This window comes from Schistocerca gregaria, chromosome 3, assembly GCF_023897955.1.
Source record: "Schistocerca gregaria isolate iqSchGreg1 chromosome 3, iqSchGreg1.2, whole genome shotgun sequence".
NCBI classification, from domain to species: domain Eukaryota; kingdom Metazoa; phylum Arthropoda; class Insecta; order Orthoptera; family Acrididae; genus Schistocerca; species Schistocerca gregaria.
Genome location: NC_064922.1, coordinates 859557999 through 859585659, shown reverse-complemented (window position 1 = coordinate 859585659; position 27661 = coordinate 859557999). Strand labels below are relative to the sequence as shown.

Here is a 27661-nt window from a genome sequence, read left to right as displayed (position 1 = left end):
TCGAGATCCAATGACTGTTAGCATAATACGGAATCGGTGGGTTCAGGAGGGTAATACGGAACGCCGTTCTGGATCCCAACGGCATCGTATCACTAGCAGTCTAGATGACAGGCATCTCAACCGCATGGCTGTAACGGATCGTGCAGATCTGAGTCAACAGATGGGGACGTTTGCAAGACAACAACCATCTGCTCGAACAGTTGGACGACGTTTGCAGCAGCATGGACTATCAGCTCTGAGACCATGGCTGCGGTTAGCCGTGGCGCTGCATCACAGACAGCAGCGCCTGCGATGGGGTACTCAACGACGAATTGCAAGAATTGCAAAACATCACCTTTTCGGATGCATCCAGCATCATGATGGTCGCATCCGTGTTTGGCGACATCGCGGTGAACGCAGATTGGAAGCACATTGGCGTATCACCCGACGTGATGGTATGGGGTGCCACTGGTTACACATCTCGGTCACATCTTGTTCGCATTGACGGCACTTTGAACAGTGGACGTTACATTTTAGATGTTTTACGACCCATGGTTTTACCCTCATTCGATCCCTGCGAAACCCTACATTTCAGAAGGATAATGCACGACCGCGCGCTGCAGGTTCTGTACGGGCCTTTCTGGATACAGAAAATGTTCGACTGCTGCCCTGGACAGCACATTCTCCAGGTCTCTCACCAATTGAAGACGTCTCTTGAATGGTGTCCGAGCAACTGGCTCATCACAATACGCCAGTCACTACTCTTGATGAAATGTGGTATGATGTTGAAGTTCCATGGGCAGCTGTACGTGTAAACGCCACCGAAGCTGTGTTTGACTCAATGCGCAGGCGTATAAAGGCTGTTATTACGGTCAGATATGGTTGTTCTGGGTACTGATTTCTCAGGATCAATGCACCCAAATTGCGTGAAAATGTAATCACATGTCAGTTCTAGTATAATATATTTTTCCAATGAATACCCGTTTATCATCTGCATTTCTTCTTGGTGTAGCAGTTTTAATGGTGTACATAGACAACAACAGCGGTCCCATCACAGTTCCTTGAGGCACTCCCGACGGTACTCTAGTCGTTGGTGAACATCCGCCGTCGAGGACAACATACTGGATTCTATTATTTAAGAAGTTTTCGAGCTTCTCACATATCACTGAAATGTGGCACATGTCAAATGCTTTCCGGAAATCTAGAAATATGGAATTTGCCTTTTGTCCTTCACCCACTGTTCGCAGCATACCATGTGAGAAAAGGGAATACTGAGTTTCACACGAGAGCTGCTTTCCAAAACCATGCTGATTCGTGGACATAATTTTCACAATCTCAAAAGAAGTTTATTATATCCGAACTGAGAACATGTGCAAGCTTCTACAGCAAACAGAAGTTAGGGATATTGGTCTTTAATTTTGCAGGTCCGTTCTTTTAGCCTTCTTATGTACTGGAGTCACCTGCGTTTTTTTCCAGTCGCTTGTGACTTCGCGCTTGGCCAGAGATTCGCGAAAACTGCAAGCTAGGTAAGGGGCCAATACCGTTGAGTACTCTTTGTAAAATGGAACTGGGATTCCATCCGGACTAGGGGATTAATTTGCTTTCATCTCTTTCAGTTGTTTTTCTATACCAGGGATGCTTATCCATATGTCATCCGCAAAGTAATCTGTCCGATGGTCAAATGACGGTATGTTTGAGCGATTCTTCCGTGTGAACGATTACTTGAACGTGAAATTTAAAACTTCGGCTTTCTATTTGCTATCTTCAACTGCCACACCAGACTGGCGAACAAGGGATTGAATGGAAGCTTTGGATCAGTTTAGCGATTTTACATAGGACCAGAATTTTCTCGGCTTCTCTGCCAGACCTTTTGCTAATGTGTGACGGTAGTAGTTGTTGTACACCTCGTGCATAGTTCTTTTCACTGGCGCTCGAGTCTCTACTAACCTTCGCTGGTAGTCATTTATGCGTTCGTTTTTGTACTGAGAGTGCAACAGCCTCTCTACCTCTTCAGCATCGCCGGCCGGAGTGGCTACCGCTACGGTCGCAGGTTCGAATCCTGCCTCGGGCATGAATGTGTGTGATGTCCTTAGGTTAGTTAGGTTTAAGTAGTTCTAAGTTCTAGGGGATTGATGACCTCAGCAGTTAAATCCCATAGTGTTCAGAGCCATTTCTTCAGCATCCTCCGAATTTAAACCATAGTGGATCTTTTCCATCCTTTATCCACTTGCTAGGAACATAACTCTCCAGACCACGATTTACAATCTGTTTAAATTTTGACCATAATTCCTCTACACCCACGTTACTGGAAATAAGTGATGACATTTCACTGTCTAAGTGAGATGTTAATATCTGCTTATCTGCTCTATCTAGCAGAAACACTCTCCTAGCCTTCTTGACTGATTTATTAATTTTCGTTATCATAGTTGCTATAACGACATCATCGTAGACGATATATGCACATTATTCTTACAACACGCTTTTGTCTAATAGTATCTTTAGATTTCATACTTGAAATACCCGAGGATATATCATTATAAATAAAAAAGAAACAGATTCTCGTGCGTTGTCAAAGACGGTCGATGTTAAACACATTAATTTGTCCGTGATAATGGCCTTTGAGTTCTGTGGGTACGGATTAAATTACTTTTAAAGCTGCACTCTTCAGCCATTTTTTAACTTTATTTATGCCAAGATAGGTTTCGGGTTATCTTTATTCTTCAATTGGCTTAAAATAGTCATACATTTTTCTTCAGCAAGAGCATGTCGCTTGTGTTTTTGATGCTGCAGCTGTCTTGTGTAAAGCAACAATTTCTTAGCTGCCTAGTTTTCCCTCAGTTGTATATTAATTTCTTACTTTTAACCAGATGCAACTGCATTCATTCTGTATCATGTCGCTCCTTCTTTCAGTATTATTTTTCTCTCTGGCGCAATTTTATACTCACAGCAGAGCATTCGTCAGTGGTCGACAAATATACGTTTGTTTACATCGGGAACACCAGAATTGAACTCACGATTTTCGTATTCTTTCGTAAGATGCTACTGAAATTAGTTGTGTTATTGGAGTTGATGTTGACGACCATATACCAGCAAGTCAATGAATGGAAACACTGAAGTAGGTATGGTGTAATATTCATTTACTCAGGTACTATGAAGGTACCGTAATCACTAGGGGTAGCTTATCATGAATTTTCTTTTGCATACCATATTTTGATGTCTTTCAATGGCTCTGGGACTTAACATCTATGGTCATCAGTCCCCTAGAACTTAGAACTACTTAAACCTAACTAACCTAAGGACATCACACACATCCATGCCCGAGGCAGGATTCGAACCTGCGACCGTAGCAGTCGCGCGGCTCCGGACTGAGCGCCTAGAACCGCTAGACCACCGCGGCCGGCTGATGTGATTCATCCAAGAAGTTAGTGTTATATTTATGCTACCTGAAGTTCCGTTGCTGCACTAAGCCTATATGTACAACAAAGTAAATGTGTGAAAATGAAAAATTAAAGACTTGTTGTGATAAATAAAGTTATAAAATGGCTAGTTGGTGTAGTTGTTGAAGTAATGTTTGGTTCGATGCAGGTCGTACTGACGCCGTATCAGAGTAACACAGTTTGCCCGGATCTATTGCTTGGTGAGCCGTTTGTAGTTAAATTGCTCACACATGCTGTTTGAGCGAAACGCTGTGTGATTTCGCCGCTGGGGGCTCCCTTTCAAAGTGCGGGGGATAATCAAAGAGTACAAAGGCCTGATCGGCCACGGTGGATTACAGCCAGTGGCGAACGCCAGGCGTTACCTGTTGCTCAGAGCAATTGCGAGAGCTCGCCGAAAGGCACTCACCTGCAGCGAGATTAGCAAAACACAGCGGGACGCTAAATGCCGATACGGAAATAACACCAGTTGTCTTCGTGGTTGTGGTTCATGTCCACGAAGGACGATAATATGATTAGTAAGAGAACGCCTAAATACCCGGACATGTAGACCTGTGGACGTTTACGGAAGGAAGCAGTCGAGTAAAGCTGCGTTTTGTTCTTTGATGAGTCGTGATTTTATATTCCCCCTGTCAATTATTGAGACAAAGAAAGAGCGCCAAACTGAATACAGACCGAGTGACACCATTTCTCGACAGATAAGACAGACTGACCTTTTATTACGTAGTGCCTTTCACGATATTTTTCTTTTGCCGGGAGTCTATGCGCAACTCATACAACTTAGCTGATCTAAGAAGTGCTACAAACGGAGGGCGTTCGTATCAAATGGAAAATTCAACAGAGGAAATATATAATTACGAGACAAAATGGCTGGCCAGATGTGGACACATATGTAAAAGTAGAAAGAAAACCATCCTAGCTTTTGGAAGTGTAAGTTCCTTCCTCACGGAGGAAGGACAGAGAGGTCACATCTTGTTGGAAGGGAAAAGCAGGGTATTTGGATGCATGCTAACAAGTATCTGCATGTTCTGTGGAGGAGGGGTAGCAAAGATGAAGCAGGAGGCGTAAGAGACAGCAGGAGGTCGAATATAGCACACTGCGCCAGGCTCAGTCCAGAGGTGATAGAAAGAGAGAGTGAGATGTGAAGACCGATCAACGAGGAAGTGCAATGAAGTGAGGAATGATAGTGCTGTCTATATTATTAAACAGCTAAAATTCGACCAATTCCAATCACAGATTGTCTATCTAAAGATTCTCAGAGTCAAGAAAATATATGATTTTCATGGTTTCATATATTTACTGACCGAATTTAAAATTCTGAGATTCTGTCATAATACGCTCATTAAGAGGTGTTAATATGATATTAAGTTAGAGGTTTAACATAATATGCCAGGTATTAAGGTTTGAAAATTGTACATGTCTTGAGGCAGGGGATAGCTCATGGCGCGCAAATTACACACGCTATATTCATCCAATATTTGTAAATGAGATCGCTTTGCGACTTGCAACGATCTTTGCACATAATTTCGAAACTTTTCCTAGCTGAAACCCCCACAAATAATCCAAAGAAAAAAGTTTAATGCTTGCTACACTTCCACTGTTCGTGCAGTAAAACCTCGGCATCAGACATGAAGTTTAAATTTTTTAAGCCCCCACTCCTTTACTATCTACTCTATTCGGAGCACAATTTTCAAACAATATCCATATATACCACTGAGTGTATCTGTACAACTACAGTGAGGGGAAGAAAATCCCGTCATAAGGCAGGAGTTTTGTGAGATAAACGAAAGATGATAGGCGTATTTCTACATCTGAAAACTGACGTCCCTTCAAGTGCACCGCTATGAGAATAAAAATCAAGTTTGCTTAAAATAAGCGCTGTAGCGGTCGTAACCGTTAGTTACCTTTGAGAATGTACATTGTGATTTGATCTACATCTACGTGATTACTCTGCTATTCACAATAAAGTGCCTGGCAGAGGGTTCAATTAACTACCTTCATGCTGTCTCTCTACCGTTCCACTCTCGAACGGAAAGCGGGAAAAACGAGCACTTAAATTATTCCGTGCAAGCTCTGATTTCTCTTATTTTATCGTGATGATCATTTCTCCCTATGTAGGTGGGTGCCAACAGAATGTTTTCGCAATCGGAGGAGAAAACTGGTGTTTCAAATTTCATGAGAAGATCCCGTCGCAACGAAAAACGCCTTTGTTTTAATGATTGCCACTCCAGTTCACGTATCTTGTCTGTGACACTATTTCCCCTATTTCGCGATAATACAAAACGAGCTGCCCTTCTTTGTACTTTTTCGATGTCATCCGTCAGTCCCACCTGGTGCGCACCCCACACCGCACAGCAATACTCCAGGATAGGGCGGACAAGCGTAGTGTAAGCAGTCTCTTTGGTAGACCTGTTGCACCTTCTAAGTGTTCTGCCAATGAATCACGGTCTTTGGTTTGCTCAACCCACAATATTATCCACGTGATCATTCCAATTTAGGTTATTTGTAATTGTGATCCCTAAGTATTTGGTTGAATATACAGCCCTCAGATTTGTGTGACTAATCGCGTAATCGAAAATTACCTGATTTCTTTTAGTACTTACGTGAATAACTTGGCATTTTACTTTATTCAGGGTCAATTGACACTTTTCGCACCATAGAGATATCTTATCTAAATATTATGCAAGTGGTTTTCATCATCTGATAACTTTACAAGACGGTAAATGACAGCATCGTTAGCAAACAATCTAAGACGGCTACTCAGATTGAGTCATATGTCGTTAATATAGATCAGCAACAATAAAGGGCCTATGCTTAGGGAACACCGGATATTACTTCTACACTCCTGGAAATGGAAAAAAGAACACATTGACACCGGTGTGTCAGACCCACCATACTTGCTCCGGACACTGCGAGAGGGCTGTACAAGCAATGATCACACGCACGGCACAGCGGACACACCAGGAACCGCGGTGTTGGCCGTCGAATGGCGCTAGCTGCGCAGCATTTGTGCACCGCCGCCGTCAGTGTCAGCCAGTTGCCGTGGCATACGGAGCTCCATCGCAGTCTTTAACACTGGTAGCATGCCGCGACAGCGTGGACGTGAACCGTATGTGCAGTTGACGGACTTTGAGCGAGGGCGTATAGTGGGCATGCGGGAGGCCGGGTGGACGTACCGCCGAATTGCTCAACACGTGGGGCGTGAGGGCTCCACAGTACATCGATGTTGTCGGCGGAAGGTGCACGTGCCCGTCGACCTGGGACCGGACCGCAGCGACGCACGGATGCACGCCAAGACCGTAGGATCCTACGCAGTGTCGTAGGGGACCTCACCGCCACTTTCCAGCAAATTAGGGACACTGTTGCTCCTGGGGTATCAGCGAGGACCATTCGCAGCCGTCTCGATGAAGCTGGGCTACGGTCCCGCACACCGTTAGGCCGTCTTCCGCTCACGCCCCAACATCGTGCAGCCCGCCGCCAGTGGTGTCGCAACTGGCGTGAATGCAGGGACGAATGGAGACGTGTCGTCTTCAGCGATGAGAGTCGCATCTGCCTTGGTGCCAATGATGGTCGTATGCGTGTTTGGCGCCGTGCAGGTGAGCTCCACAATCAGGACTGCATACGACCGAGGCACACAGGGCCAACACCCGGCATCATGGTGTGGTGAGCGATCTCCTACACTGGCCGTACACCTCTGGTGATAGTCGAGGGGACACTGAATAGTGCACGGTACATCCAAACCGTCATCGAACCCATCGTTCTACCATTCCTAGACCGGCAAGGGAACTTGATGTTCCAACAGGACAGTGCACGTCCGCATGTATACCGTGCCACCCAACGCGCTCTAGAAGGTGTAAGTCAACTACCCTGGCCAGCAAGATCTCCGGATCTGTCCCCCATTGAGCATGTTTGGGACTGGAGGAAGCGTCGTCTCACGCGGTCTGCACGTCCAACACGAACGCTGGTCCAACTGAGGCGCCAGGTGGAAATGGCATGGCAAGCCGTTCCACAGGACTACATCCAGCATCTCTACGATCGTTTCCATGGAAGAATAGCAGCCTGCATTTCTACGAAAGGTGGATATACACTGTACTAGTGCCGACATTGTGCATGCTCTGTTGCCTGTGTCTATGTGCCTGTGGTTCTGTCAGTGTGATCATGTGATGTATCTGATCCCAGGAATGTGTCAATAATGTTTCCCCTTCCTGGGACAATGAATTCACGGTGTTCCTATTTCTATTTCCAGGAGCGTATTTTACTCGATGACTTTCCGTCTATTACTACGAACTGTGACCTTTTTGACAGGAAATCATGAATACAGTCGCACAACTGAGGCGATACACCGTAGGCACGCAGTTTGATTAGAAAACGCTTGTGAGGAAGGATGTCGAAAGACTTCTTGATGTTATTTAAGATGCCTCTGAGACGACGAAGACACCGTTATCAACAGCTCACTGAGCTTGAACGGCGTCATGTAGCAGGCCTGCGAGAAGCTGGGTGTTCCTCTCGCGACACTGCAGAAAGACTTGGCAGGAATGAAGCCGCTGCCCACGATTCCTACCACCGGACGGCCACCTGGCACTGCCGAGAGGGAACACCGTCGTATTCGGAGCATAGCTCTCACTCATCGCACTGCATCTGCAGCAGCAGGTTGAGCAGCAGTTGGTAACACTGTGACACGATGAATTGTTACAAATCGGTTACTTTTAAGTACAATTCTGAACCAGACGCCCTCTTGTGTGCATTCCATTGACCCCGCCCCCCCCCCCCCCACCGTTTGCGACTTCAGTGGCGTCAAGCGTGAGCTCATTGGAGCGCGGAATGGAAGTCTGTTTCTTCCAGTGGAAGCCACGTCTACCTCGGTACCATTGATGGCCTTGTGTTGCTTAGGAGGATGATAGCTGAGCGTCTGCAACCAAACTGTTTGCGTCCTGGACACGATGGACCTACACCTGGAGTTATGGTCTGGGGTGCTGTTTCGTGGTTATACCACACACTCTGACTGCAAATCTGTACGTCAATCATGTGATGCGAGCCGGCCGGTGTGGCCGAGCGGTTCTAGGCGCTTCAGTGTGGAACCGCGCGACCACTACGCTCGCAGGTTCGAATCCTACCTCGGGCATGGATGTGTGTGATGTCCTTGGGTTGGTCAGGTTTAAGCAGTTCCAAGTCTAGGGGATTGATGACCTCAGAAGTTGAGTCCCATAGTGCTCAGAGCCATTAGAACCTTGTGATGTGACCTGTTGTGCTGCCACTTATGAACAGCATTCCAATGTGTGTTTTCCAACAGGATAACCCTGGCTTCGATACCGTTGTTGCAACCCAACACGTTATACAGTGTGTCGATATATTATTCCTTTGACCCGCTCGATCACCAGATCTGCCTCTATTCGAGCAAACATGTGACGTCATCGGACAACTCCCACGTCATTCACAAGCAGCATTAACCGTCCCTGTATTGACCGACCAAGTGCTACAGGCATGGAACTGCATCCCACATACTGACATCCGGCACCAGTACAACACAATGCATGCACGGCTGTTTGCTTGCATTCAACACTCTGGGAGTTCATACTGTTATTAATGTACCAGCGGTTCACGTTTGCAGTGGCTTATCTCGTGCTTACATTAACCAGTGATCTTACGATGTCAATTACTTACATATATTACCTAGACAAATGTATTCCCGAAATTTCGTTACACTACATTAATAATTTTTAGTGTTGCCATTTTTATTCGTCACCGTTGCCGAAATTTCACTACTCTACATAAATTATTTCTTGGTGTTGGGTTTTTGTACGTCAGTGTATATGATTCTACAACTCACAGTTTAGGATATGTGACATCATAAACACTGGCCCGAAAAGACATAGTTTTGATTAAAAAATGGCTCTGAGCACTATGGGACTAAACATCTATGGTCATCAGTCTCCCAGAACTTAGAACTACTTAATCCAAACTAACGTAAGGACATCACACAACACCCAGTCCCCACGAGGCAGAGAAAATCCGTGACCCCGTCGGGAATCGAAACCGGGAACCCGGGCGTGGGAAGCGAGAACGCTACGTCACGACCACGAGCTGCGGACGGCTTTAATTAAAACGCAGCGCAGTTTACCGAGACTATGGTCATACACTGATAATAAGAGCACTTTGTGATTTCCAACAAAGTGTAAATACACTGCTGGCCATTAAAATTGTTTCACCACGAAGATGACATGCTACAGACGCGAAATTTAACCGACAGGAAGAAGATGCTGTGATATGCAAATGATAAGCTTTTCAAAGCATTCACAGAAGGTTGGCTTCGGTGGCGACGCGTACAACATGCTGACACGAGGAAAGTTTCCAACCGATTTCTCATACACAAACAGCATTTGACCGGCGTTGCCTGGTCAAACGTTGTTGTGATGCCTCGTGCAGGGAGGAGAAATGCGTACCATCACGTTCCCGACTTTAATAAAAGTCGGATTGTAGCCTATCGCGATTGCAGTTTACCGTATCTCGTTGCTCGAGATCCAACGACTGTTAGCAGAATATGGAATCGGTGGGTTCAGGAGAGTAATACGAAACGCCGTGCTGGATCCCAACGGCCTCGTATCACTAGCAGTAGAGATGATAGTGGTCTTATGCGCATGGCTCTAACGGATCGTGCAGCCACGTCTCGATTCCTGAGTCAACAGATGGGGACGTTTGGAAGAGAACAACTTTCTGCACGAACAGTTCGACGACGTTTGCAGCAGCATGAACTATCGGTTCGGAGACCATGGCTGCTCTTACACTTGACGCTGTGTCAAAGACAGGAGCGCCTGCGATGGTGTACTCGACGACGAACCTGGGTGTACCAATGGCAAAACGTCATTTTTTTCGGGTGAATCCAGGTTCTGTGTACAGCATCATGATGGTCGCATCCGTGTTTGGCGACATCGCGGTGAACGCACATTGGAAGCGTATATTCGTCATCGCCATACTGGCGTATCATCCGGCATGATGGTGTGGGGTGCCATTGGTTACACGTCTCGGTCACCTCTTGTTCGCACTGACGGCACTTTGAACAGTGGACGTTATATTTCAGATGTCACAACCCGTGGCTCTACCCTCCATTCGATCCCTGTGAGAACCTACATTTCAGTAGGATAATGCACGACCGCATGTGGCAGGTCCTGTACGGGCCTTTGTGGATACAGAAAATGTTCGACTGCTGCCCTGGCCAGCATATTCTCCAGATCTCTCACCAATTGAAAACGTCTGGTCAATGGTGGCCGAGCAACTGGCTCGTCACCATACGCCAGTCACTACTCTTGAAGAACTGTGGTATCGTGTTGAAGTTGCATGGGCAGCTGTACCTGTACACGCCATCGAAGCTCTGTTTGACTCAATACCCAGACGTATCAAGGCCGTTATTACGGCCAGAGGTGATTGTTCTGGGTACTGATTTCTCAGGATCTATGCACCCAAACTGCTCGAGAATATAATCACATGTCAGTTCTAGTATAATATATTTGTCCACTGAATACCCGTTCATCATCTGCATTTATTCTTGGTGTAGCAATTTTAATGGCCAGTAGTGCATAATGTGAAACTAATAAAACAGAGACAGTTTGGGTTTCAGGTCTTCAATCATAACTGTTTTATATGCTTATCGCCAAAATTGTATTACGTTATCTCGTTTGTAAAGCAATAAGATGTTTCAAGCTGTTTGATGCACGGGAGTTCCATTTTTGTCGAATCGGGGGCGGAGGTTCAGTGGGTGAGACTTAGGGACACACTCAGCCTGGATTGACATTAAAGTTGCTTGGGGAAAGGTCACAGCACTTTGAAAGCGCCGGCCATTAAAACAGGAGCTTAGCTTTAGCAGTCGGGTCTGCATGAGATTAATTTACATGAAGCTGCGCGGTAGAGAGAGAAAGGGGAGGGGAGATTTCACTTGCAGATCAGATCGGATGAGATCAGGCGAGTTCTCACCTGGTTCCTGCGGAACTCCAGCACGGACATCTCGAACAGCTGCGCATTCTGGATGCCGATGCCGCAGAAGGTGAGGTAGCGCTGGAACACCTGCAAAACACGAAAACGCCGCGGGGTGTGACGGACTGGTTCTGCTGTCTGCACAATACGGGGGAAAGATATTAGGTAGATCAAAAAACATTGATATGATTTCTAAGATTATCTGTATGATTTATCCTCGTATCTTTCGCAACAAAAAACAGGTGAATTAAAAGTAAAGGTCATAAATATAAGTACTATAGAAAAAAGAGTGTGGAAGGTTGTAGAGATATCTCAACGCACAAATTAATAATCCATCATCATCATTATCACGAGTCATTTGCCGTCCAATGCAAAGTAAAGACTTCCTGTAGACGTTTCCACTCATTACATGCGTCAGTTTTGTACTCTAAATTCTATATGTTTCCAGGAGTTGTTTACCAACTGATTTATCGTCTTCTCATATTCTCATGTAAAGTACATTTTCCGATTGTATCACTGACAAGGGAAACTCCCCATAGCACCCCGCCCCCCTCCACCCTCCCGATCAGATGTAGATTCAGCTGTAAGATGGCCTAGAGGATAGCCCGTCAAAAATTGAATACAGATTAAGCATGAAAACAGGTAGAAGATGAACTGAACGGAAGTAAAAAAAAAAAAAAAAAAAAAACCGTGAACGGTCCAAGCTTAACAAGTGCAATATTGAGCGTAGATGAACAGCCATGGAGTCGTAGTTAAGTGGTTAGCGTCAGGTCATTGAAATCTCTGTTCTCTTTCTGTAGTCTTGGGAGTTGTCATACTATACATTGATTACAGAATACGAGTCATGTGGTAAGACTGTGTTAGCGTCGCAAGTAAACGTGATGAATAGTGAGAGCAGGCGCGATACCACATATACGTCTCACAGAAATGAAAACAAAAGTAGACGGTTGTTCAAATGGCTCTGAGCACTATGGGACTTAACATCTGAGGTCATCAGTCCCCTAGAACTTAGAACTACTTAAACCTAAGTAACCTAAGGACATCATACACATCCACGCCCGAGGCAGGATTCGAACCTGCGGCCGTAGCGATCATTCGGTTCCAGAATGAAGCGCCTAGAACCGCTCGGCCACAACGGCCGGTTAGACGATTGTGAAGTATGTTACAACTAATTAAGTCAAGATGCGAAACATCCAAACGGAACGCAACTCCCAAAATGTTAAAAAACATATGTTTTGACAGAGCACAGGGGAATTGTATGATTGTGAAACTGTTACGTTCATTTTTTGTAGCTATCACTTCCTTGGCAGTGATCACGTTCACATTCAGACACACACACCTTTATATGGCAGGGAGGTATATTTCACTCACTTACCAGGCGTACAAATTAGGTGCGTCTATAAGTGATTCCTGTCGTATGACACACGTACGAAGATTTGGTTGAGCTGGCGCCTTGGCACCAAACAGTTTGCCCTTCCCATTCAAAAACCACTTCCTTTCGGCTGCTAGTAGTATAGTTGCGCAGTATCAACTGTCATTATAGGTCCGTACCTTACACCTCGTTGTATAAAACGGACGTTACACCACGACACAGACACAAATTTGAATACAGTGAACAGCGAGGAAAGAAAAAAAAATGTTAGCCTGATGGAGATTTGAATTCTGCTCAGCCGCTTGGCAGTCGAACCCCCTAGGTACTTAGCCACGACGCTATTGCTGTTTCTGGCTTTTCTGTATTGAATTCTTGTCCTTGGACCGTTCACTGTTTCTATTTTTTTCACATTTCAGCTCGCATTCTTCCTGTTTTCATGTTTGATCTGAATTCAGTTTTTGGCTGCTGTCCGCTGGCCCTCTTACAACTAGATCTGAGGGGAGTTCGACTGGGAGATTCCCTTGTTAAGTAACCGAAGCATGAAGTAGATAGTTGTGTTCTGTCCACCAATGAGAGGTTGTCATGCGTAGCTGCATCTTCTGCGTGCTTGGCAGGCGCTTCCTCAATAATTACTGATCAAGTGAATTCAGAAACATTTTCCACTTATGATGGCTCTCACTGCCAAGCAATTTGATCTTCTAGATGATAGTAGTAGTAATATTTCTAAAGTATCTGTCGAAGGCCACCTCAGATGTGTTAAGAAATCTAAATTCCCTTACCAGGTACGTTCATTGAACGACCTCAAGTAACAGGTGTGTAGGACTTTGCTGAGCGCTAATGAAACTGTGCCGGCCGTTGCGACCGAGCGGTTCTAGGCGCTTCAGTCCGGAACAGTGTGACTGCAGGTTCGAATCCTGCCTCGCGAATGGATGTGTGTGATGTCTTTAGGCTAGTTAGGTTTAAGTAGTTCTATGCTCTAGGGGACTCATAACCTCAGATGTAAGTTCCATAGTGCTCAGAGCCATTTGAATCAGTTTTGTACTGAAACTGTTTTCATGAGTACCAGTATACTCTGCAATGTACCAGGAACCCGTCGCCTGAAGAACGTAACCGGTAGCCAAAATTTAAAGCGTTTATTAACAGAAAATGAGACAGTGTTTTACAAACAGATACCGTGAAGTGTTAACAGCTGTGGCAGAACAATGCGGAATATATACACTGCCTGACAAAAAAACGTGAAGCACCCAGAATGGAAAGAAATGAAAGGAAAGGAAATGGTATTACACAGGCGGACAGAATAAGATGTTCCAGAATGAGATTTTCACTCTGCAGCGGAGTGTGCGCTGATATGAAACTTGCTGGCAGATTAAATCTGTGTGCCGGACCTAGACTCGAACTCGGGACCTTTGCCTTTCGCGGGCAAGTGCTCTACCAACTGAGCTACCCAAACACGACTGAAACCCCGTCCTCTCAGCTTTACTTCTGCCAGTACCTTGCCTCCTACCTTCCAAACTTTACAGAAGTTCTCCTGCGAACCTTGCGGAACTAGCACTCCTGAAAGAAAGGATATTGCGGAGACATGGCTTATATAAATTTCATAATAGCGCACTCTCCGCTGCAGAGTGAAAATCTCATTCTGGAAACATCCCCTAGGCTGTGGCTAAGCCATGTCTCCGCAATATCCTTTAGTGCTAGTTCTGCAAGGTTCGCAGGAGAGCTTCTGTAAAATTTGGGAGGTAGGAGGCGAGGTACTGGCAGAAGTAAAGCTGCGAGGACGGGGCTTGAGTCGTGCTTGGGTAGCTCAGTTGGTAGAGCACTTGCCCGCGAAAGTCAAAAGTCCCGAGTTCGAGTCTCGGTCCGGCACACAGTTTTAATCTGTCAGGAACTTTCAGAGTAAGGTGTTGTTTCAGTGATTACAACATCGAGTCAAATCTAGAAGTAACTTGGCAGTATGAGTCCACTTATCAGTATCGCGTCGCACACCCTCAGACCTGGACGCGTGCACTGTTCCGTTGGTAAGCGTCGTAAGGCCTTTGTATCCTCTCCTGAGGCAAGGAGGCTAACATATGTTGTAATTGATCCTTGGTATCCTGGTATCCTGAATACTGGCACTGGGATGGAGTTTACACCCGAAATGGTCCCAAAAATGGATCTAACGCGTACAGACCTGGTGGTACCTCAGAGTCACGCAGATATTTCATGCAGACACGTATCAAGTGTGGACGAGCATTGTCTTGCTGGGAAATAGCACCACTATACTGTCTAATAAGAGGTAACGCTTGAAGACATCGGGTATCCGTGACGTAGCGTGTGACGACAGTGGTTTTCAGACGTTGCCAAGTGCGAATATGACTGACTGACTCCATGACACTACTGTCCTCCGAGGATCTTGCCCTCCTCAATCACATATTTCCAATCTTCTCAGTCTTCAGCACCCCTGCGCCATCTCCCCACTCCCAGTGCTCTCAGGTCGGCTTCCACATCTTCCAGCCATCTCAGACGCGGTCGTCCTCTCCTCCTTCTACCACCAGGATGTCCCATCATCATGTTCTTCGGGAGCCCTCCTTCTGTCATACACTGGATGTGTCCCAACCACCTTAGCCTTCCCATTTTGACTGAGGTTACCAAATCAGATTCTTTGTACACAGCCCTTATTTTTTAATTAGTCCTAATTCTCCATATCTCACCTTCTTTTACAGGGTCAAAAAGCTTCCTCAACACTTTCCTTTCCCATATATTTAGTTGATTCTCCAAAGCCTCCGTTAGTACCCATGCCTCGCTGCCGTACATAAGAACTGGTTTGATCACTGTTTTGCGGAGTGTCAGCTTTAGTTACCTGCTTAGGTTCTTACTTTTGAGCATGGTGTATAGTGCTCTAAACGATCTGTGGGCAGCCTTAATTCGGTTTGTTATATCTGCCTCCACTTTGTTTTCTGATGTAATTGCTGAGTCAAGATAAATAAAGCTATCTACTCTTTCAAAGTTGTACCCTTCTAGCTGAAGATCATCTGTGCCAGTATAATTAATCGTTTTACGTTGTATTCTCATAAACTTCCTGAATGGGGCAGCCGGGCCTGTGAATTCTGGTATATCATCTCGTGTTTTCCTCTGCTAGTGGAATGAGGCGAGGCGTGACACCTGCAACTCTTCGGAAGTGGGTTGACAATGGCGGAATTCCGAGAGGTTTAGCAACAGAGATTTCTCACGTGCAGTAGTCGTGCGAGCAGGCTGCTTTGAGTGTGTCTTAAGCCAGAGCGCTGCAAAAGCGCTTTTCGAAGTTGTGCTAGCCAGTGGAGGTCCTGAGAGGTGTGAACATTGCCCATAGGTCGTCCGAAAGACCGATTCAGGAAAGCAAGGCCACTGCTACATTCTCGTTAACGGTGTGGGAAGAGAGCTAGATTTATACGGCCAGATATCTTTCCGCAAATCATGAAGCGAGGGCCGGTATTCTACTAACTTCGGCTTGGTTGGTTGATTTTGGGGAATGGCACCAAACAGCGAAGTCTTCGGTCCCACTGAATTAGTGAAAGATGGTGAAACAAATCGGCCGCGTCCTTTCAAAGGAACCATCTCGGCATTTGCCTGAAGCGATCTAGGGAAACCAGGACGGCCGGACGCGGGCCAACTTCGGCTTGTTAACAGAGAATACAACAAATGCTGGATGAGAAAATTCTGCAGGAGTTCCCGTTAGGCAGCAAGGGGAAAACCTTGCAATTTCCTCCGCTCCTACAGTAAGTTTGCAGAGTGTGCGGGACTCAGTCTAATTAGGGTTCGTTTATAGTGTGGAGCTCTCGATTTTTGGGCGAACGCACGGCGACTGTTCGCGACTCACTCGCAGGAGAATTGCTGTTTGGTGTACGGCTGCAGTATGGATCGGCTTTACCGCTTTTCGAGTAAGCGTCACATTTAGCGTTTGCGTCTGTCTTTGAATTGCATTTCTCACAATTTACGAATCTGTTTCTCAGCTTTTGATTGCATTTTATCGTTACTTATTATTATACTGCGATGCAGGCTTGATTTTGTCCAGTATATGCACGTTTAGGAGTTGCCTCCACTCTGGAAAATGATTTACATACCAACCATTGGTGATCCAGAAAAATCTAGAAACTGTTTTCATATTGCTATTCACTGTTTTTGATGAAAGTAACTGTGAATCAGCTTTTTTTGGGTCATCAGTCTTCTGACTGGTTTGATGCGGCCCGCCACGAATTCCTCTCCTGTGGCACCTCTTCATCTCAGAGTAGCACTTGCAATCTATGTTCTCAATTATTTCTACATCTACATCTACATTTATACTCCTCAAGCCACCCAACGGTGTGTGGTGGAGGGCACTTTACGTGCCACTGTCATTACCACCCTTTCCTGTTCCAGTCGCGTACGGTTCGCGGGAAGAACGACTGCCGAAAAGCCTATGTGCGCTCTCGAATCTGTCTAATTTTACATTCGTGATCTCCTCGGGAGGTATAAGTACGGGGAGCAATATATTCGATACCTCATCCAGAAACGCACCCTCTCTAAACCTGGACAGCAAGCTGCACCGCGATGCAGAGCGCTTCTCTTGCAGAGTCTGCCACTTGAGTTTGCTAAACATCTCCGTAACGCTGTCACGCTTACCAAGCTACCACGCTCCGACGAAACGCGCCGCTATTCTTTGGATCTTCTATATCTCCTCCGTCAACCCGACATGGTACGGATCCCACACTGATCAGCAATACTCAAGTACAAGTCGAACGAGTTTTTTGTATGCCACTTCCTTTGTTGATGGACTACATTTTCTAAGGTCTCTCCCAATGAATCTCAACCTGGCACCCGCCTTACCAACAGTTAATTTTATATGATCATTCCACTTCAAATAGTTCCGCAAGCATGCTCCCAGATATTTTACAGAAGTAACTGTTACCAGTGTTTGTTCCGCTATCATATAATCATACAATAAAGGATCCTTCTTTCTATGTATTCGCAATACATTACATTTGTCTATGTTAAGGGTCAGTTGCCACTCCCTGCACCAAGTACCTATCCACTGCAGATCTTCATGCATTTCGCTGCAGTTTTCTAATGCTGCAACTTCTCTGTATACTACAGATTTCCATCACTGCTTATTCGATGTACAGATTGAACAGTAATGGCGAAAGAGTACATCCCTGTCAGAGAGCCATTTGCTGGATGTATTCCCATCTCTGTCTTCCTCTACAGTTTTTGCCCTCTACAGTTCCCTCTGGTACCATGGAAGTCATTCCCCGATGTCGTAACAGATAACCTATCGTCCTGTCCCTTCTTATCAGTGTTTTCCACATATTCCTTTCCTCTCCGATTTTGCGCAGAACCCCTTCATTCCTTACCTTACCAAACCACCCAATTTTCAACATTCGCCTGTAGCACCACATCTCAAATGCTTCGATTCTCTACTGTTCCGGTTTTCCCACAGTCGACGTTTCACTGGCGTAGAATGCTGTGCTGCAGACGTACATTCTCAGAAATTTTTTCCTCAAATGAAAGCCTATTTTTGATACCCGTAGACTTCTCTTTGCCGGAAATACCCCTTTTGCCATGGCTAGTCTGCTTTTGATGTCCTCCTTGCTCCGTCCGTCGTTGGTTATTGTGCTGCGTACATAGTTGAATTCCTTAACTTCATCTACATCGTGACCATCAATCTTGATGCTAAGTTTGTCGCTGTTCTCATTTCTGCTACTTTTCATTACTTTCCTCTCTTTGATTTACTCTTAATCAATATTCTTTACTCATTAGATTGTCATTCCATTCAGCCTATGATGTAATTCTTCTTCACTTTCATTCAGGATGGCAATGTCATCAGCGAATCGTGTCAGCAATATCCTTCCACCTTGAATTTTCATTCCACTCATCAAGCTTTCTTTTATTTCCATCATTGCTTCTTCGATGTACAGATTGAACAGTAATGCTGAAACAGTACATCCCTATTTTACACCCATTTTAATACGAGCAACCTTAATTTAAATCATAGTGACAGAGACCAAATAAATTAGTATATTTGCAAATAACTGATCTAACTCCTTCGTTTTCTCCCACAACATTCTGATGATGTGATCCTAATGAAACATAACATCGTCGGCCGATTCTTGCTCACTGAATCGCAGTCTTACTATGACGTTGTTTCCAATGATATCATGACAACAAACATATTCTTTTCTTTTAATCTTGAAAGTTAGCTGGTTATTTTTTAACTGTACAACTTTAATTATATTTTTATTTCGTTGGTAATGAATTTCAGCTGCATTGGCGCTTATCTGTGTGAATATTTGTCAACTTAATAGTTGTGCGATTGTGTTGGATTTTATCTGAGCGTGGAATCGGTTGTTTGGTCTTTTGTTTGCTCAGATGGCGAGTGCGGCAGGCCGCTAGCACATAGGACTGTTGAACCGCAGGCGACTCGCCCACTTACGTACAACAACAGAGATAGCCACAACTTATCAGCCGTTAAGCCGTCAGAGTTCTCTCACCAGGAAAGTACTTCAGCTCTAACAAACACAAATACGCCAAAATCGTGTGAGAAATATTGTAAAGGTCTCTTATTGCACTAGTGATACTCCTCCACCTGCAAAACTCTGCAGTCGTCCGTTAGAGGCCTGTGCGTATGTTATGCCGCATTGCACACTGACCTGCCGGTACGCCAGTCGGGACCAGTAGGGACGGTGCAGTGTGCCTCTCGAGTTGCGTTTTGTGGCATTATTTGTGTTTTGAAGCGTCACATGGCTCGGCGACTGGTAGTCAATCCTACTAATGTATTGCGATTGGTTGAGGTGAAGTTACGATGAACCCTTCTTCGTGAAGATGGTATTGGCGTAGAAGACGAATCATTTGCGTGTTTTCTGGTATCTATTATAGTGCAGAAATATGAGCATAAGTTAGAAACAGATACTGTTGTAACACTAACACATAATGATGATGATAGGGATGATGATGACGAACAACTCATTGCAAACGGTAGTGCTACGGCAAGTGCGGGAAGAGGCAATGGAAGTAGTGACGGTGAATACCAACCGTCCCCAAAGAAGAAGGTTAAAGTTGCAAGTATGATCACGGCGTTTGATGACAACACACTGGAGAACATGTACGATGATTATTACGTAAGAGTTTTCGACACATACGACAAGCTTCTGAAAAGATACCCTAAACTGAAGTCTAAAAGCAATATTAAAAATATACTGGATTAGGTGGCAAAGAAAAGAGAAGGAAATACAGTTTTTAAAGGAAATCGTACACTGCTGTTCAAGACCATCAAGGAGCGTGTAATGGCGAAATTCGATGAAGCGCGAGAATGCGGTTCCGCCGTTCTTTATTGGCATGCACAACACTGGGCATTAGACGTAGCCAGAAATCTCGGGTATACAAACTTTGTGCTTCACTAGGATTTATTACTAATTTGGAAAACGAGTTTAGGATAACATCACGCCGTGTCACTATGCTCCAAGCACGAAAAGATAAGGATGACGAAGAAGAGCTGATTGAAAGAGGTCAAAACGTTTGTTGCTGACGTCAATGAGCATATCACGAGAGAAAACATCGATATTAGTTCCGTATGGAACTGTGATCAGAGTCAGTTCAACTATGAACTTTCTTGTGACAGAACACTATCCATGAAAGGGGAGAGAAACACTGTTGCGATGTTGCAATAACTTAACTGTGCAACACATAGTTACACGATCGATGTTGCTATATCAATGGATGGACAATTGGCAGACAAACTCTATATTTGCTTCCAAGAATCCAGTGGAAAGTTGGGACCCCGCGTGTCAAGGGAAATAGAAACGCGGTGCCCTCCAAATGTCGTCGTAGATGCAAGTGTGAGTGGGAAGATGACGAAACAACATCTGACGACGTTTTTTCTGTCAATTTTGAATCCACATTTGTCGAGAAAGTCATTAGTACTTTGTGATTCCTGGTCTGGACACAAGGATGAACGAGTACTACTGGAATATCAGGCGGAAAACTTGTAGATTTAAAAATCATTCCACCTAAAACTACAAAATATGCACAACCTCTGGATGTGTATTTCTTCAGGTAGTATAAAGTATATGCCAAAAGAATAACAGATTTCATTAAACTACGTTCCAGTAATATGCAGCCGAAATTGCACAACAGATTCTTTATCATGAATATGCATTCTCTCATTTACAATCAGTTATCTGCGGGAGAATACAGACCAGTGCTTCGTTACGCGTGGTAGAACGCTGTCTACGATATTGGTGAACCAGTGAACAACTTCAAAAGTGTCATTGACGTGGCGTCAACACTGATGTTATAGAATGTGCAAATACGCCATGCGATCAACTTGCATTTCTTCACTGTGCGTTTTTCAGTCATTCGTACTGCTCGGAGCATTTTATTGACATTCCGCATTTACATATATAGTTAAGATTGCTGCATTTCGTATGGCGTTTAGAATTACATCTACAGTGATATCTAGAGCATGACTGCGGAGTTTAGCAGAAAAACGACACCCACCACCACCTTCAGAGGTACATAATGGTCCTGTAACCAAACGTTCATTCGGATCTGTTTGTTCGAGCCCAAGTACTTTCCTGGTCAGTCACTACCAGGTGTGACCTCAAGTTATACACAAAGACTTCTCCCACCATGACGCCAATGGTAACACCGCTGTGCGTCTTCAAAAGATTCTAAGTATGGGAGCCCTCACCAGGTCGCCGCGGGATTGGATAGTATGATGCAGAGAGACCGTTACTTGTTTTCCGGTGGCTGCAGCACAGCTGAAGAGGTTACGATGTGCTTGGGATGGGCAGTGCGGCGATCCTCCCTCGTCGTGGTCACACCTGGTCGATCTGAACTATGACGAACATTATGGCAGCCCTCACGTTCACACGTAGTCCAAAACTAGACAACTGCCACATCCAAATGCCCGACAAATTTGTATTTTGCACTCTGCGACCAGCCGTCTAAATGGAGACCCAAAATGAAGGCCCTTCCAGACTCTTTCACGTTCTGATAACGCTGTCTCACACGAGTACGCGGGATCTCAGTGATCAGTCAACGTCTGACGCTGCTCATGTCCTTATATACCGAACCAGACCAGGTAACAACTGTAAATTAGAACAACGCTGATGCACTCTGCTCGCGGTTGTACCTGTCATAGATTACAACGCTAATCATTTACATACCCGCCTATGATGTGCGCCCTTACGTCCGACTGTACCTTCTATGTGCTTTACCGTTTTGTCAGGCGGTGTATAAAATTAATACTCCCAGTTGTTACCGGTGTTAATGGAGACTCCAGGTAGCAGCAGAATCAGATGAAAACAAAACTGATAAAACTCATTTGTCTTTCGACATAAAGGGGATAGCCCACTACTTGTTCATCTCAAAGCGCCAAGAGATTGAGCGAGACACTAAAAAAAAGTTAATTGGCTTCCCTATCACGACAACGCTCTGCAGCCATGCAGCGTTCGTGTCAGGCTGGTTTTGGTCGAAAACGAACATAAAATGATTACACACTCTCCAAGATAACTATTTTGTAGTTATGTGTCTCTTTCCGTTCGCTGGTGCGAAAAGATCCTGAAAATCGGAGCGTTTGCAGCGAATGGGAGAGGTGAAAGGGAAACTGACAAGTATGTGGTCTACAGTTTACGGAAACAAGCTCTGCTACCTAACTGGCGCATCCGCACAGACGGCAGTTGCTAATTCGACTCATAACGAAGGTCTGTACTAAGAGGTCAAGTGCTCACGAGCCATTTTGAGACTTTATATGGCTGCATCGCAGAGTTCATCGCCTGCCAAAATGTTTGTTTGTGTTGTCGGATATACAGAAATTGGACGACGTGTTGGTGATGAACTTGTAGAAACACGTCTAAGGGCGCGGGACTGTCTGTAAAATACACTACTGGCCATTAAAATTGCTACACCACGAAGATGACGTGCTATAGACGCGAAATTTAACCGACAGGAAGAAGATGCTGTGATATGCAAATGATTAGTTTTTCAGAGCATTCACACAAGGTTGGCGCCTGTGGCGACACCTACAACGTGCTGACATAAGGAAAGTTTCCAACCGATTTCTCATACACAAACAGCAGTTGACCGGCGTTGCCTGGTGAAACGTTGTTGTGATGCCTCGTGTAAGGAGGAGAAATGTGTACCATCACGTTTCCGATTTTGATAAAGGTCGGATTGTAACCTATCGCGATTGCGGTTTATCGTATCGCGACATTGCTTCTCGACGTTGGTCGAGATCCGATGACTGTTAGCAGAATATGGAATCGGTGGGTTCAGGTGGGTAATACGGAAAGTCGTGCTGGATCCCAATGGCCTCGTACCACTTGCAGTCGAGATGAGAGGCATCTTATCCGCATGGCTGTAACCGATCGTGCAGCCACGTCTCGATCCCTGAGTCAACAGATGGCACGTTTGCTAGACACCAACAGTTCAATTACGTTTGCAGCAGCATGGACTATCAGCTCGAAGACCATGGCTGCGGTTACCTCTGCGTCACAGACACGAGCGCCTGCGATGGTGTACTCAACGACGAACCTGGGTGCACGAATGGCAAAACGTCGTTTTTTCGGATGAATTCAGGTTCTGGTTACAACATCGCGATGGTCGCATCCGTGTTTGGCGACATCGTGGTGAACGCACATTGGAAGCGCGTATTCGTCATCGCCATACTGGCGTATCACCCGGCGTGATAGTATGGGGTGACATTGGTTACATCTCTCGGTCACCTCTTGTTCGCATTGACGTCACTTTGAACACTGGACGTTACAATTCAGATGTGTTACGACGCGTGGCTCTACCCTTGATTCGATCCCTGCGAAACCCTACATTTCAGCAGGATAATGCACGACCGCATGTTTCAGGTCCTGTACGGGCCTCTCTGCATAAAGAAAATGTTCGACTGCTGCCCTGGCCAGCACATTCTCCAGATCTCTCACCAATTGAAAACGTCTGATCAATGGTGGCCGAGCAACTGGCTCGTCACAATACGCCAGTCACTACTCTTGATGAACTGTGGTGTCGTGTTGAAGCTGCATTGACAGCTGTACCTGTACACGCCATCTAAGCTCTGTTTGACTCAATGCCCAGGCGTATCAAGGCCGTTATTACGGCCAGGATGGTTGTTCTGGTTAGTGATTTCTCAGGATCTATGTACCCCAATTGCGTGAAAATGTAATCACATGTCAGTTCTAGTATAATATATTTGTCCATTGAATACCTGTTTATTATCTGCATTTCTTCTTGGTGTAGCAATTTTAATGGCCAGTAGTGTATTTGTTGCAACTTCTCTTTGTAAAATAGTGATTTAAAATTTTTGTATAGCAGTTTCCAATAAAATTGGTGCAAATGCTTGATTTGTTATAATGATGTTGAGATTGGACACATCTGACAGCCTTAGATGTGAGTGGGGTGTGTGATATGGGTGATATGTCAAAGTAACCGGAAGCGATGTATATTAGTGTCGAGTATACAAATGTTCAAATGTGTGTGAAATCTTATGGGACTTAACTGCTAAGGTCATCAGTCCCTAAGCTTACACACTACTTAACCGAAATTATCCTAAGGACAAACACACACACCCATGCCCGAGGAGGACTCGAACTTCCGCCGGGACCAGCCACACAGTCCATGACTGCAGCGCCTCAGACCACTCGGCTAATCAAGCACATCGAGTACACACTTGTCAGTATTGTTGGGGTGATTTTTGTCAGTAGGATGATATTAAACAACTAGAGGTAGGGTGGAATTAGGAAGGAGTGACATGTAAAGCATCTCAGGAATTTGTGAAGCAGAAACAAAACTTGCTACATAAATGCATTACTCTGCAAAAAAGAAAAAAAAACTGCGGACGAAGATGCCTCTAACCCTCCTAGGGATATGGGAGAGGCTTGGAAGGAATACGGGTGGCATGTAATAGTGCTCTGGGACGCATGAATTTCAACCAGACTTACAATGGGAGGCAACGAAGGTGGGATCACGGATTTACTTCAAACTCTGTACACCTTTAGTAGGCCATTAAAGTAATATCATGTGCAAGGAGTAAGGTCCACTACTGTGGCAGTTCCGAGAAAATTGCAAGAGAGGTTTTACGCCTTTGTTATGTAAGGATGTATCTGTGCGAAGGTAGCTGACATAAAAGTCGTTGCGGTTAAAGGCTTAGCCGAGAACGTCGATGGTTACAACACTATACTTTCTCATCACTGGTCACATTATTTAATTTATATGACATTTGAGAGGTAATATAATGAAAAAAACATGTGCGTTTTCATGAAGCTGTCGTACATTTAATATGTTATTTCACTATTTACTATTTGTAGTTATATTTTCAGGGACGAGGGACGGGCTTGGAAAGCACAAGTCAAACCTCGATAAATAATGATTCGAATGACGTTATTCACAATCAGTAATGCAGTAAGTCAGAATGTCTAAGACCACAAGAGTAATTTACGATTACTCGTCGGATGTGCTCTCGACAACACACGTTGCTGGATGGTATTTGTCATACCGACATGATACTTCATGCAAATACTTCATGCAAGTACACGTGTTGCTTTTTTCATTATATTACCTCTCAAATGGCATAAATTAAATAATATTACCAGTGATGAAAAAAATAGATTAACAATTAAGCTCGAGCATGAGTCGAACCGCGGGCAACGTCCTTGTCGCAATGGATACACCGGTTATCGCGAGATCACCGAAGTTAAGCGCTGTTGGACGTAGCCGACACTTGGATGGGTGACCATACGGCCGCCATTCGCTGTTGCCATTTTTCGGGGTGCACTCAGCCTCGTGATGCCAATTGAGGAGCTACTCGACCGAATAGTAGTGGCTTCGGTCAAGAATACCATCATAACGACCGGGAGAGCGGTGTGCTGACCACACGCCCCTCCTATCCGCATCCTCAACTGAGGATGACACGGCGGTCGGATGGTTCCGGTAGACCACTCCTGGCCTGAAGAGGGAGTGCTTTTTATGATTCGGACCGTTCTTCTTACATGGATCGAACGCTAATCACTTGACTACCGTTAATTCTAACGTCCGGTAACTACGCACAGATACATGAGACAAGTAATACTTCTCTTGCGATTTTCTCGGAATTTCCAGAGTAGTGAACCACGCTACTTGCACGTTACGTTGTTTTAATGGCCTACTAATGGTATACAAAGTTTGAAGTAAATTTGTGAACCCAACGTTGTGGCATCTCCTTGTTAGTAAGTATATGATTTACTATCTAGAAAAAAATCTGGAGTAAGACGTCGCTAGGAGACAGTGGAGATGAAAAGGAGGTGAAATTAAAAAAAAAAATGGAGTACCAAAACGCAAACGTTACCATTCAGTCCAAAAAATTCTTGGCTGCTATGACTATTGGTGAAAATTTCAATGACAGTGTGTCCATAGCGTTCAGCTATATCTACGTCATTACTCTGCTATTCTCAGTAAAGTGCCTGGCAGAGGATTGAATGAACCACCTTCAAGCTGTCTCTCGACCGTTCCATTCTCGAACGGCGCGCGGGAAAAACGAGCACTTAGATTTTTCTGTGCAAGCCCTGATTTCTCTTATTTTATCGTGCTGATCATTTCTCCCTATGTATGTGGGTGCCAAAAGAATGTTTTCGCAATCGGAGAATAAAACTGGTGATTGAAATGTCATGAAAAGATCCCGTCGCAACGAAAAACGCCTTTGTTTTAACGATTGCCACTCCAATTCACTTATCATGTCTGTGACACTATCTCCCCTACTTCGCGACAATACAAAACGAGCTGCCCTTTCTGAACTTTTTCGATATCTTCCTTCAGTCCCACCTGATGCTGATCCCACACCGCACAGCAATACTTCAGGACAGGGTGGACAAGCGTGATGTAAGCAGTCTCTTTGTTAGATCTGTTCCACCTTCTAAGTGTTCTTGCAACGAATTGCAGTCTTTGGTTTGCTCTACGCACAACGTTATCTATGTTATCGTTCCAACGTAGGTTACTTGTAGCTGTAATCCCTAATATTTAGTTGAATTTACAGCCTTCAGATTTGTTTGACTTATCGCGTAATCGAAATTTAGCGGATTTCTTTTAGTACTCATGTGAATAACTTCACACTTTTCTTTATTCATGTTCAGTTGCCATTTTTCGCAGCATACAGATATCTAAATCATTTTGCAATTCGTTTTGATCATGTGATGACTTTACAAGACTGTAAATGACTGCGTCACTTGCAAAGAATCAAAGAGGGCTGCTCAGATTGCCTCCTACGTCGTTAATATAGATCAGGGACAATAGAGGGCCTATAACATTTTCTTCGGGAACGCCGAATATTACTTCTGTTTTAATAAATGACTTTCTGTCTGTTACTACGAACTGTGGCCTTTTTGACAGGAAATCACTGTCCAGTCGCACAACTTAGGCGATATTCCATAGGCACACAGTTTAGTTAGTGTCCGTTACTATTCATCTGGAGAAACAATGCGTGTAAGAGCCCTCTAACAGCAGTAGGCGTGGGAATCATATAAAGTTGAATGTCGGTAAATCAGATGCCCGGCTGAGATTCATTGGAAGAATGCCAAGGAAATGCAATCCGAAAACAAAGGAAGAAGGTTATAGTACACTTAATCGCCCACTGCTTGAATATTGCTCACCGGTGTGGGACCGTACCATATAGGGTTGACAGCAGAGGTAGAGAAGATCCAACAGAGAGCAGCTCGCTTCGTTATAGGATCAGGATCATTTAGTAATTGCGAAAGCGTTACGGAGATGATAGATAAACTCCAGTGGAAGACTCTGCAGGAGAGACGTTCAGTAGCTCGGTACGGGCTTTTGTTGAAGTTTCGAGAACATACCTTCACCGAGGAGTCAAGCAGTATATTACTCCCTCCTACGTATATCTCGCGAAGAGACCATGAGAATAAAATCAGAGAGAATAGAGCCCACACAG

The 27661-nt window shown here is 44.8% G+C and overlaps 1 protein-coding gene across 1 annotated transcript in view; it reads right to left on the bottom strand.

Annotated features, from left to right (window-relative positions):
- The window catches only part of LOC126355632 (cGMP-specific 3',5'-cyclic phosphodiesterase), a gene marked incomplete at its 3' end in the record, with an annotated part of 1336169 nt that overhangs the window by 301534 nt on the left and 1006974 nt on the right, over positions 1-27661 (bottom strand). Inside the window, exon 9 of the mRNA XM_050005998.1 lies at positions 11379-11468. Within this exon, the coding sequence (XP_049861955.1) occupies positions 11379-11468 (90 nt within the window). The remainder of the gene's footprint in view (positions 1-11378; positions 11469-27661) is intronic.